The 13,882-nt window shown below is 43.6% G+C and overlaps 1 protein-coding gene across 3 annotated transcripts in view; it reads left to right on the forward strand.

The window, feature by feature from the left end:
- ADCY2 (adenylate cyclase 2) overlaps positions 1–13,882 on the forward strand; it is a 435,519-nt gene that overhangs the window by 409,610 nt on the left and 12,027 nt on the right. For all 3 annotated transcript variants that reach the window (XM_034959722.3, XM_034959723.3, XM_034959724.3), the window contains 2 exons: positions 371–517; positions 3,001–3,108. In XM_034959722.3, coding sequence (XP_034815613.1) covers positions 371–517; positions 3,001–3,108 — 255 coding nt within the window. The remainder of the gene's footprint in view (positions 1–370; positions 518–3,000; positions 3,109–13,882) is intronic.

A 13,882-nucleotide genomic window follows, 5' to 3' on the forward strand; every position in this document is an offset into this window, starting at 1 on the left:
AACGAGTTATTTCAGGACAATCTGAGAGTTTGGGAAATTATTTTGTTTCCCTTCAGTTGTTTAAAGGACACTTTTTACTAAGCCAGAACTCCGTGGTCTGTTGTCATTGTCTCAAGTCAATATGACAGAGAGGTTTAACTGGCAAGGCACCTCTTCTTAACTGGTAGTGGCCTGAATCCAGCTCATTAGAAGCTTTCCCCTGCGAGCAGCGGCAGCATCTGGATTGGGCCGCGGCTGGGGTGGGGCAAGTGGAGTAGGCATTTGGGCGATGTCTGTGTGAATCCTGGCATAAACAAGCCACTTGCCTGTGGAGTGTTTCTGTTTAAAGGTCAATCTCCTAGTGATCAGCTCTTGCTTTTCTCCCAAGCAGGAGCTATACCACCAGTCCTATGACTGCGTCTGCGTCATGTTTGCCTCCATTCCGGATTTCAAAGAATTTTATACAGAATCTGACGTGAACAAGGAGGGCTTGGAATGCCTTCGGCTCCTGAACGAGATCATCGCTGACTTTGATGATGTAGGTACTGAGAGTTGCCCTCGAAGGGCAGCAGTACACCCAGTCTCACACCTGTGCACTTGAAGTTACTTCAGGATAGTGACCTATCCCAAAAAAACTTGTCCTTTGGCATAATTTCTGGCAGATGGCATTAAAGCCTTTTGCTTTATTTAGGTCTCTGACTAATTTAAGGTAGACAAATACATTGTATTTTTGAAGCTGGTATGACTGCTAGGAACAGCTACCAAAATCTGTTAAATCAAATGTGTATCCAGTGTGCTAGTGGATTCTCTACAAAGGCTTGAATTCGAGGTAAAATACTTGCCCATCCCTTTCTACATAAAAACATAATGAATTATAATAGACTATTGGTGTGTCTGTGCCTACTTCAATGCCTTTGTCAGATATCAACTTGCACTATGCATGGATGACATTTTCTTAAAAATATAATCTGTATGGGGGGATAATACAACATACTTTAGAAGGGACAGAGTGTCTGTTTTAGAATTTGAAATAGATGTTATTTTTCAACTTTCTACATAGAGAATAGTGTGTTCTATTTCCCAGTAAGAACAAACGCCCCTCTGGTTTAAGGATATTGCAGCCACACTATTCTTATCACTATCTTGCAAAATAGAAGAAAATTGACATCTGTCCAGGAGCATATGTTAATGATGATTCATGGAATTTTGAAATACAGTGATGAGATTACATAACACGGTGGTTTCAGGCAAACCTCCTAAATGTCTTGTGGGCCCTGTGCACTTTCTGTCACCACATCATCACTGTGAGGTCGATGCTAGATATTCATGGTGACGTAATGACCGTCAGCGATTACCACTGTGATCCTGGGTGCATCATGACAAATAGCGGCTGGGGGTCTCAGCTGCTCCTCAGTGAAATAAACATTCCCCAGTACTAACGAATGAGTGACAGTGGATATGTGGATAGGTGATACAGGGATTTGCTCATCTGTCTTAAATTATTAGATATGTAATCCTGGAGGAATCTCCTCTGAAATCAAGAGATCCAAGGGAGGGGCAAGAAAACGCTCTTGGTCTCTGGTCAGCGCCATTTGAGCCCTGCCCTCCTGAGCGGGTATAGACCTTCCAGGGCATCCTTCATGTGCAAGCCCATTCCTCTTCCTTCCTACAGCTTCCGTTCTTATCCCTACCTTTCCTCCATCCCAGCTGAAAGCCTAACTCAGCAGATTAAGGAGGAGTCAAGTGGGACGCTGATAACTAATTCCAAGACAAGAAATAGTAGGGCTCGGGCCAGCTGTGGTGGCTTGTGCCTGTCATCCTAGCACTTTAGGTGGCCAAGGTGGGAGGATCGCTTGAGCCCAGGAGTTTGAGACCAGCCTGGGCTACATAGGGAGACCCTGTCTCTGCAAAATAATTTTTAAATTAGCTGCACATGGTAGTGTTTGCCTGTGATCTCAGCCTCTTGGGAGTCTGAAGCAGGAGGTTCACTTGAGCCTGGAAGATGGAGGCTGCACTGAGCTATGATCACACTACTGCACTCCAGCTAGGGTGACAGAGCAAGACTCTGTCTCGAATATATATATATATATATTTATATATATATGTGTATGTATATATTTTTATATATGTGTGTGTATATATTTATATATATCTGTGTGTGTATATTTATATATGTGTGTGTGTATATATTTATATATGTGTGTGTATATTTATATATCTCTGTGTGTGTATATTTATATATATGTGTGTGTATATATTTATATGTGTGTGTGTATATTTATATATATCTGTGTGTGTGTATATATATATGTGTGTGTATATATTTATATATATGTGTGTGTATATATTTATATATCTCTGTGTGTGTATATTTGTATATATGTGTGTGTGTGTATATATATATACACACACACATGTATATCGTATGGCTCCTCTTCTGTCTTGCAAACAGCAGCCTTCTCACTTCTCTTAGGCCTCCCATGGAGGGGGGAAAGAGAGAGAGAGAGAGAGCTGGTTTCTCTTTCTAATACATATATAAGGCTAGGGCTGATGACAACCATTCTAGATCTTTATTCCATCCACCTCAAGCACTCAGAGGGCAAAAGCCAGTCCTCAGCACTAATAATTGATCATAAATCATTCTGACCATGCAAGAAAGAGCTCACTCATTGAATCATAATTTTATATTTATGCCTTTCAAATACATAGTCAGGAAATTTATTCAAGCCCATCATCATTTGCATCATAATTCATCATGGTTCCTTCACTAGCAAAGTTTGAATGCTAATTCATGTTCCTTGGAAGTAAATCATTATGCTGTACTTTCCTCCAAGGACATGCGCTGTATGAAATACATGAAGTTTTCATTCCTGGAAAAGCCCAGGGCCCAAGGGTGCATACGCAGTGGTTGAAACAAGTCACGGCATTACTGTGAACCAGCATTTGAGAATGTCTCTATAAAATGCTCAGCTTCAGGTCAGCATCCAGCTGAGTAACTGGATGGTTGTCATTGCTTCACAGCTTCTTTCCAAGCCAAAATTCAGTGGAGTTGAAAAGATTAAGACCATTGGCAGCACATACATGGCAGCAACAGGTCTGAGCACTGTGCCCAGCCAGGAGCACTCCCAGGTAAGACGTGTTGGCCACTTAACGGCACAGGTGAGCCTCAACCCCATCCACAAACCACCCTGGGACCAAAACAGCCATGAAATGCCCCAAGAACTGTATATTTTGTACAACCTAAAGCTCAGGGTCAAGGTCCTATGAGAGAAGATGAAAATTCCAGACTTCTTAGAGCCAGAGGATCTGTTCACAGAACTCCTTCTGCTGGCCAACAGGAGAAGAAAAACCAATCAGTAGCTGCTTGTTACCAGATAAATACACAATGAAGTAGAAGATGAAAGCTAGTTATTTGGAGGAGACTCAGTAAGAATGGATCCAGGTCTTTTGATGTAAAAGAATATAGTCAAGGCCATGTGCGGTGGCTCACGTCTGTAATCCCAGCACTTTGGGAGGCCGAGGTGGGTGGATCTCTTGAGCTCAGGAGTTCCAGACCAACCTGGGCAACATAGTGAAACCCCGTCTTTACCAAAAATACAAAAAAAAAAAAAAAAAAATAGCCAGGTGTGGTAGCATGCACTTGTGGTCCCTGTTACTCAAGAGGCTGAGATGGGAGGATGGTTGAGCCTGGGAGGTGGAGGTTGCAGTGAACTGAGTTCGTACCACTGCACTCCAGCCTGTGTGACAGAGTGACCCCACATCTAAAAAATGAATTAAAATAAAATAATGTGGTCAAAAAACAAGTTGGCCACATGGAAATTTCATTGAAAAGGTCATTTGGGCAAAATTGAATATCTTCAATCAACTAAGGTTTTCGAGATTTTCTCATGTGTGTGTGTGTGTGAGAGAGAGAGAGAGAGAGGGACAGCATGTATGTAGACATGCTTGTGTAACTTGTTGGAATATTAGTAGGGGCCTGTAAAAAAGACCTCCTTTCCCCTCAGGACAGTGGCCTTTGCTGTGGAGCCTGCCCTCTGCTGGGAAGACCACAGAGAAACTGCACTTACCAGAACACACTTTCTGTGGACAGGCAGGTTCTCAAAGAGAAGGGTTGAGTATCATGTATGAGCCCCTCTCCCATAACCACCTCCCATGGGAAGAGTCAGACTGGGGAGAGAGGCAGCAGGCACCATAACAGAGCTCCCTCTTCCAGGAATATCAGGAGAGAGTCCTAGTTTCCCGCTTAACATTCATGCATTCATGGGCAAAGAGTAGAACATGGATAGACGTCTGACTCAAGATGGAACCCTAGCATTCTTCCAGTTAATTGGAGTGATATGTATTCCATTGGTTCTCCTCTTCAGGTGGTTGCCTTCAGATTATTATTTTTTAATGAGTATGCATTACTTCAGTAATAAAGAAAATAAAAGAAACAAGCCATAAAAGAAACCCCAGAAGAACCTTGCCTTTGAATTCTGAGCAACACCCTCTCAAGCCATCATGGAGTCTGTGGCCAAAGGAAAACTGCTGTACCCTCTGCATGGTGTTGTAGATTTATAATGGTTAGGGTTTTTTCCAGAACATTAAAGTGTTAAAAAAATTGAAAAAAAATGTAAAATCGAGATATTAAAATGTACAACATTCTTTTAATTTTAAATATTCTATTTATAACCCAAACCAGAACTAATTACAGTTTTACTTTCCTGGCTTTCATGGAAACAAATATATGCTCCTCCAATGCCTTTAATGTTCTAGAAAACATTGACCATTAAAAAAAAATAACATTAAGACATGTATAGAGACAGGCATTTTTCTTACTGCCTCAGGCTCTAAGATGCTCAGCACAACACTGTCAGGACCTATGTGTCTTAGTCTGCTTGGCCTGCCAGGCAGAATACCAAAGGCTGGGTGGCTTAAATGATAGAAATTTATTTCTCATAGTTCTGAAGGCTGGGAAATTCAGGACTGAGGTGCTGGCTGATTAGGTGTCTGCTGAGGGCTCCTTTTCTGTCTTGCACACAGCAGCCTTCTCACTTCTCTTAGGCCTCCCATGGAGGGGAGAGAGAGAGAGAGAGACAGAGACAGAGAGAGAGCTGGTTTCTCTTCCACTTTAAAGAGGGCACCAGTTCTGTTGGATCGGAGCTCCACCCTTATCATCTTAGTTGACCATAATTACCTCCTAACAAAACCCTGTCTTCAGTACAGTCACCTGGGAGGTCAGCACTTCAACATATAAATTTTAGGGAAGACACAATCCTGTCCACAGCAGTATCTTTATTTAAAATTTCATTATTTTAGTTCATCTTGAATTTTTCTGCATTGATTTTGATTTTTAAAAATATTGCACTAGCATATTATTTCTCATGATTGCTGAGCTTCTTTCTCCTTCTGAAGTTTCACTCCTGAGGTGAGTGCCTCACTTACCTCACCCTCATCCAGTTATGACTTGGAGGCTTCTCCAGCTCATCTAATGAGGGCCGTCAGAAGCACTTCACCTGATCACATCCACGCCAGCCCTTTGCTCTTGGACAGCCAACTAACAATACTTTGGCAGGGCCTCGGAGTGGGAGATCTTCTGAGGCACCACCACATGAAGACCTGTTCCACAATCAGTGTCACTCTACAGCCCAGGGTGCGTGTCTGCCTGTTCTTCCTGACCCTAACTCTGCCTCCATCAGACCCAGTCTCCTGGATGTTCAAGAAAAGTCTCTAGGTCTTTTCTCTTCCTTTCCACAGCCACACTTTATAGACTGAGAGTCCATAGCCACTGCCTTTATCTTTCACCTTCTACTTTCTCTCTACACCTCCACAATCCTGCCTCACCAATGCCATCAGGAATTCTACTCTTAATGACCAAAAAAACACTTCCAGATTCCAAAATTCCAGTCCAATCACATATTCTGAGCATTCGCCCTGGGTGACGCCCTGTCTGTGGATGGCCATTGCCTTTGCCTGGTAATCCTCCCTTGGCTTTTGAGCCCTTCCATTGTCTGGCCCCAGCCTGTGCTCCCTCTCTGTGAGACGTTGTAATATTCTTTCCCCAACCCCTGTTCTCTATCAGGGACCTCTCCTAAGACTTTATCTATCCCCTCTGCACATTCGATCTCCACTAAAACCTCTATCCGCTATCTTGACCATTGGGCCAGACTTGGATCGCTTGCAGCTTCCTATAGACACCCTGCTTTCTAACACTACTGCCATTTTCTTCTTGTCCTCCCCACTTTGGAAACAGGGCCCCAACCCTCTGCCTCAGCCCACTGCCCTGACCCATCCCCTACCTCTCCCTACAGTCTCTACACCAGCCCTCAAACACGCATGTGCTTTTGTGCAGACCAACCTGGGTCCTATCCACATGCTCTCCAGGTATGGTGCACCCATGACTTGTAGCAGCACCACCTGTGGTGGTTGTTACAGTGGTTTCCAGGGACAGCCTCAAGCCTGCTGTGTCTCTGGGGTGGGCTGGGGACCCCCATTTCCACTAGTTTACCGAGGTGATTCTGATGCTCACAGAAGATGCCCTGCCTGGTCAAGGAGCCTTTCAGAATCTCACTCATCAGAATGCCAAGGCTCCAACTTTCACAGAAGGCTTTCCCGTGCCCCGACCTAGGGAGCTTTGCCTTACCTAGCTGTCTGAGTCCAGATCTTATTTCCTTTCTTCACTGTTTGCTACCTGTCATTTTCAACTTTCCTGGAAGTGTGTGTATGTTTCTTAGCCACCATCTAGACTGTAACAGGTGCTATGTGTTATGCAGTGGCCTTCAAAGTCCCCAGCAGGGCCTTTAAATGATCACCCGTGTTTGTTCAGGGAGTGATTGCATCTGTGCCCACTCCACCTCCCAGACAGTGTTTAGCTTCCTTCACTGTTTTACAAACCTGCCACTTCCAATGCAAACCCTCTAAATTCTTTCCCTGACCTTGTTGAACCTTTACTGAATGGCTCCTGAGCCCTTACAACAAGCCTAGGAGGTAAGTAGTAAAACTCTTTGCCCATTTTAAAGATGGAGAAACTGAGGCACGGAGCAGTCAAGTAACTTTCTCCATGTTCTAGGGAAAACAAGTAGCCATAGAGTAGGACTCAGACCTGGGTGTATCTGTCTGTCCAGAGCTCCGCACGGCAGCCTCTCTGGTGCTGCTTCCTGTTGTCCTTGGCTCACCTGCCCCTCCACCAGCCCCCACCCTTTCCTGAGCATCCCTGCACCCCTACATTTGTATCTATCCTATTCACTCATCGCTGCTCCCAGCCCTTTAGCAAATCCCTTGCCAGGAGCCCCATTCCTCCACCCTCAGCTGCCCCAGCAATGAAACTTGTCTTCTTAGTTATCGTTGAATGGCTTACTGACTTCAAACCCAGCCACTGTTGTTAACACATGACTGTTTTCAGGATAGAGTTGAAAGAGCATGACTATCAAATGAAACTGCTTATTACTTACTATTATAGCTAAGTGTTCTGCACTTCTGTTACCTTACGCATGAAATGGTGATCATGCCCATTGCATGAGGCTGTTGAGAAGACTATATTTAATATGCAAAATACTTAATCGACTCCATGGGCATAGTAAGTAATAAAAATGTTAACAGTAATAATAATATAGTTGTGGTTTGTACCGTGTTTTGCATATTGGTACCATTGCTGACTCAAATAGAACAGAGATAAGAGTTTTGGGACATTGAAATATGATATGTAGTCATATCCATGGAGGGAAATTCTCTCAGTACTGTATGTGCTATTTGTGATTAGAGCATTTAATTAGATTCTTTATAAGGGCATCCTAGAAATATTTTGAAGTGCAATGAATGTATTCTGAAAGGAAAGTTCATTACAATTGATTTGGGGAAAATAACATACCTGATAAATATTCATGCTAATATTAGTTACTTTTATAAGAAATGAATGTCACTTTTACCTTTTGTAACCTGCCCAAAATGGGCTTAAGCCTTTGCTTCTCTAGTTATGAACAAAATACTTTCTATTTATTGTTTAGCCAAATCTTTAGTCTGGCAACAAAAGATATTCAGTTACAAAATATATAGGGTAACCCAAGGAATAATGTCTTTTTCTTAAATCCAAAAAGAGGCAAATTATCTGGGTAATGGCCTTTTGCAATTTAGCCTTTATTTGTAATTACCTTGGCATTTTCTGTTTGCAGTAACAACATACTTACCCATGGAGAAACAAGTGCACAGAAGTATATCAGCACCTAGTGAGGCAGGGCTTTTGTGCCTGGCTCTGTTTTGCCTCATTTGCACTTTTTAAATGAAATGATCCATTCCAATTTTAAGCTTAAGTCAACAATGTGGCTAAATGGTTGCATTACATGTAAGAACTGATTGTTGTTTGTAAAAGAAACAGGAATTTGTCAAGAAAGGAAATATTAAACTGGAAATGGGCTTTCATTCATTCCCTGAGCACACTCCCTGAGGTGTAGACACCCTGGCTTGGATTTAGTGGTGGGTAGAAAATGAGAGTTTGCCCATCTCAATGGCCCTTCGTTTTGCCCTCAAGACCTCACTCTCTTCTAAGCCTCATACCTGCAGCCCCTGCTTGTTTCTTTCCATGGACTTTAGAGAAAACTGGTGGCTGTGGTATGTTCTCCTTGACTTGTAGAGTTTTGCTTTTTTTAAAAAAGGATATTTTGCTGGAAAATGATCCAGGTACTCCTGAAAATTGATGGGTTATCTACCTGATTGGTGGGTTATCTTCCTGATTGATGGGTTATCTACCTGATTGGTGGGTTATCTGCTTGAATGGTGGGTTATCTACCTGATTGGTGGGTTATCTGCTTGAATGGTGGGTTATCCACCTGATGGGTGGGTTATCTGCTTGATTGGTGAGTTATCTACCTGATGGGTGGGTTATCTGCCTGATGGGTGGATTATCTGCCTGATGGGTGGGTTATCTACCTAGTTGGTGGGTTTTCTGCTTGATTAGTGGGTTATTTACCTGTTTGGTGGGTTATTTTCCTGATTGATGGGTTATCTACCCGGTTGGTGGATTATCTGCTTGATTGCTGGGTTATCTACCTGATTGGTGAGTTACCTACCTGGTGGTGGACTACCTGATTGATTGGTGGGTTATCTACCTGATGAGTGGGTTATCTACCTGAGTTATCTACCTGGTAGGTGGGTTATCTGTTTGATTGGTGGGTTATCTACCTGATCTTCATCCTGATGACAACAGCCAGCTGGAGCATAGAAGCAACTGTTCATTAGACTGGGAGTATTCTCTCTACTACTATAGTCCACACCACTCCCTATTGCCTCATTCCTTCTGCTGCACTCCAGAGCCTCACCTGTTCCACATCTGAGGGGCTTTTCAGATGTGGAAATCTGCCCTAATCAAAGATTAGAGATAACTCTGATCTTAACAAGTATGTAAATAGTTTTGATCTTTTTCAAACAAATTTTTCTAGGAACTGAAATCAAAAGCAAAGTTTAGGGAAGGAAACTTTCATTCAGACCCATGCTTTGATTGTAGTATTGCTGTAATATGCAGTACCTCTAGCCGTTACTCACAGTTTCTAACAGGTTGACACCCATTTCCCCCAACAACCTGGAAGGAAAGAACTTGCACTCCCGGAACAGACAGGGAGGGGAGGGCAGGGGAGCAAGAGGAAAGGGGGGCTGTTCTCCAGCAAGGTGTCAGCACTGGTGTTGCTTCTATTCTTAAAAACATCTGGGCCGGGCGCAGTGGCTCACGCCTGTAATCCCAGCACTTTGAGGGGCCAAGGCGGGTGGATCATGAGGTCAGGAGATCGAGACCATCCTAGGTAACAAGGTGAAACCCCATCTCTACTAAAAATACAAAAATGAGCCGGGCGTGGTGGCAGGCGCCTGTAGTCCCAGCTACTCGGGAGGCTGAGGCAGGAGAATAGTGTGAACCCGGGAGGCGGAGCTTGCAGTAAGTCAAGATTCCGCCACTGCACTCCAGCCTGGGCAACAGAGCGAGACTCCGTCTCAAAAAAAAAAAAAATCTGTGTTTTTGCTTTCTTTTCAATTATGTTATTTTTTAAAACAATTATTTTATCCAAATATTATCTAAAATAAATATATAATTTTATTTACTTATTATATCTAAACAAATCCAATGGCAGGCCTGGGTTTGTGGGCTGAAGGTCATCACTAGTTCATAAGCGTGACCTCCTGCTCCACTGGCTCTTGCTGAATTTGCTCCATTATTCTGCTCCCTCCATCCCCCAAATCAGACCCTAGTCTCCATCTGAGCTACCTCTGAGATTCCTACCCTCACCCTCCTAGTCTATTGGCAAAACTGAGCTGACAAAGCAATGAACAGGAAACATTTGCTGTCCACATCCACTGACTCCCGAGGACCACTCCGAGTTAGGACCTTTATGTGGCTGCTGTGTCATCCAACAGACATTTTCTCTACTGACTGAGCCAAGTTCCAGGTACATGCTGGTGACTGCTCTCAGAGTTTTACAGTCTGGAAGTGAACTGGGAGTACAAACAGCAATTCCTGTGTGAGGTGGGCACAGAGAATCTGGGAAGATTAGAGGGATCCTGCCAAATGGGCCAGAGAGGAAGCTAGGAGTCATTCAGAGACCGTCCCTGCCAGTGTCATAGTAGTTAAGGGGTCCATTAAAACTAATAGCCCCAGTTCCCTTCACTGGTAAGAATCGAGAATAGCTTAGGTCTCTGTGGAAATGAAAAGCAAAAAATCCTAAGTCTGTGTATTTTTGTGCAAACACCAAAGCTGTCATGATGTGTCAGAAGAAGAGAGAAATTTCCTTCTGCTCTCATGCTGTTAACAGGAAACTCAAAACTGAAAGAAAATGAACTGTCCCTGTTCACTATACATACAGAGAATCTCAAAGACACTTAAAAGGTCAGACACCTTGGTCGTTGTTAAAGCTGTAAGTAAGAGGGAAAAGTACCACACTTAGCCATAAAACAATACTAGTATCTTCCTCCTAGGTGGCTGTCATGTCAAGCAGAGTGACATGCATCTCTACACTATCATGAAGGAGACTAAGACCCAAGACCCAGGGATGCAGGCTGAATGCATTGCTTGTATCCATTTATTCAATCTTAACTGAAACCCAATGAGGTAGGGAGTTGGCTGGGTGCAGTGGCTCGTGCCTGTAATCCCAGCACTTTGAGAGGCCAAGGCGGGCGGATCACCTGAGCTCAGGAGTGCGAGACCAACCTGGCCAACATGGTGAAACCCTTTCTGTACTAAAAATACAAAAAATTAACCAGGCGCGGTGGGCACACAACTGTAGTCCCAGTTACTCGGGAGGCTGAGGCAGGAGAGTGGCTTGAGCCTGGGAGGCGGAGGTTGCAGTGAGCCAAGATGGTGCCAGTGCACTCCAGCCTGGGCTACAGAGCAAGACTCCATCTCAAAAAAAAATAAAAGAAAGGTAGGGCGTTATTGTCCCATTTAACAGGTGAGGAAAACTGAGGCCCAGAGAAGTTAAATGACTCTACCAAGGCCACACAGCTAATGATTGAAGAAACTGGAGCTGAACCTATTTTTGCCTGATGCAGGCAATATTCCATTGGCAACCCTCTCCCAGGTAAGCTGATTATCACAGTATGCAGTTTTTATGCTCAGCTGGGAGAAGTCTGATGAGATCTCCTAGAAGCCCGTCAGGAGAACAGAATGCTCCTTAGATAACAATCCCCATTTATCTTCCAAATCAGATACAGGGGAACTTGAACACCAGAAGTTTTTCAGCATAGAACACAGGGCCAGACACATAACAAATGCTCAGTGAATATTTATGGAAGGAAGAGGGAGAAGAGAGTACAGAAGAGGAAGGTTATGTTTATTTTAGCCTAAAAAATTACCTCAGTTATTACCAAACAGACACTTGGGTTATAAAATCATCTTGGTAAACATGCATCTACTTTAAGCAATGTTCCTTGCTGGTGAAACTTCCAAAACAACCAGTTTATAAAATATGTTTCAGGGAACTGAGTGAGTAGTCTCTGTGTAGCTGGAAGCCCGTTAAATATCTGGGGATATATAACACAAATTATTCAGATCATAGGAGAAATAACTGCTTCATACTGCCATCAGGTATTTATCAAGACCAAACTTACGAAGACTTGTTGAAATGAATTGAGTTCTTCTAGAGACTGAACATAATTTTTTCTAGGGTTTGCTAAGCCCAAATGACTTACTGATGTTGAATTAAACTTCATTCCCAGAACTCAATCTCTTCTTTTATTACTGACGTCACTTAAAACCTCCAGTTTAAACCAACTGTGTGAAAACAGATTGGGCAATAATTTCTCAAGGAGCGGAGCTTGTTTGCTGCACCTTGGTTTGGTAAAAAGCAAAATCATTTCTCCATGGCAAATATGTCCTCCTTACTTGGACAGTTGTAATTTTTACTACACAAGATTTTGCTTGTTGATTTAACAGCTTGTGCCTCCTATTAAGGAGCAAGATGTTTTCCAACTGACTGCACAAGCCTCCAAATCAGGTTTTCCCCATAAGTCGTGAGACAAAAAAAAAAAATGCTAGTGAGCTATGATAGAAAAGACTAACTGTTGTTAAGAAATGACATTCTGAAATTCCACCAAAGTTAGCTGACAGTCAACTTTGTAGCTCCAATTTTGTAGTTATATGGTTTTTCTCTCATGACTGTAAGTTGAGAATTTACTGCAATAGTTCTATTTCCTTTGACTTTTTCTGGAATGATATAATTCACCTGAGGATAGGAAGATGTCTTTCCCTCTTGAACAGAGACTTAATTCTTCTTCTCCATTCATATTTATACTGTTTAGTGCAGTGATTCTCAACTGGGAGCAATTTTACTCCTCCCCCCGCCCCCCGGAGCATTGTTATTGTCAATGGAGACATTTCTGGTTGTCACAATGAGAGGTGAAAGATGCCCCTGACGTCCAGTAGGCAGAGGCCAGGGATGGTGTTAAACACGCTGTGATGTGCGGGACAGCCCGCAGAGCGGAGATTAACCCAGTTCAACCCAGTTCAAGTGTCCATGGTGCCAAGGTTGAGAAACCCTGCGTTACTGCAATCCCCATGCACACTCCTTATTAAACACTGTGTAGAGCAGATGAATAACCCCTTCTTCATTTTCCTCTCCCCTTTAGCTACCACCTTAGTAGTTGCTTTTCTCTACCTTGTTGTCACCTTGAATAGGTGCTTATGTCTACAGTCTTCATTTATCTTCTCACCCGTCCCTTCTGAGTCACTGAGAGTTGGGCTTTCTCTTCACTTTCCATAAAGGATGCTCCCCCAAGGTCAGCAGGTGGCTCCTCTTTGTCCCCAGACCTTTCTTCATCTCTGATTTAGCTCCCTTTGGGCTCCAACGCTCATCTCAGAAGTCACTGCCTAAGGCCCGCAACAGCCCCATGTTCCATTTCTCCTGGTCTCTCAGCTGTTTTCCAGTGTGCCTTGCTGGTTCCCCTCCCCCCGACCCATGTCCTAGCCGAGGGCATATTGCCAGCTCAACCCTCTAGTATCCTATTCTCCTTTCTTCCCTTGGAGCCCTCACCTGCTGTAGTAGGCACATTCACGATCCTTCCTGGGTGCGTGCTTTTCAAATGCACAGCGGTCAGCTTTGACCTTACGCCAAAGCTTAATGAGTCCGTGTCTGCATTCCTCCCAGCCATTTCCTCTTGGTGATCCCACTGCCAACCTAAGTATAGTTATTCAATAAGCATTTATTGAGTTCCTCTTCTTTGTCAGGGACTTTATTCTAATGTGGAGACACAGATTAATAGAGCAAAGTCTCTACCCTGGTGGAGGTCACAAACCAATGAGGGATGCCGACTTGAAAAGACACAAGGCACTGGCTTCCATGCAAACACGGACATCCATTCGGCCAAGCAGCCATGCCCAGCAGGCCTGGGACCGCATGTCATTGAAACCCCGAAGGCCCAGCAGCCCAGCAGGCAGGCTGGAACAGAAACC

This window comes from Pan paniscus, chromosome 4 (genome assembly GCF_029289425.2).
Source record: "Pan paniscus chromosome 4, NHGRI_mPanPan1-v2.0_pri, whole genome shotgun sequence".
NCBI lineage: Eukaryota > Metazoa > Chordata > Mammalia > Primates > Hominidae > Pan > Pan paniscus.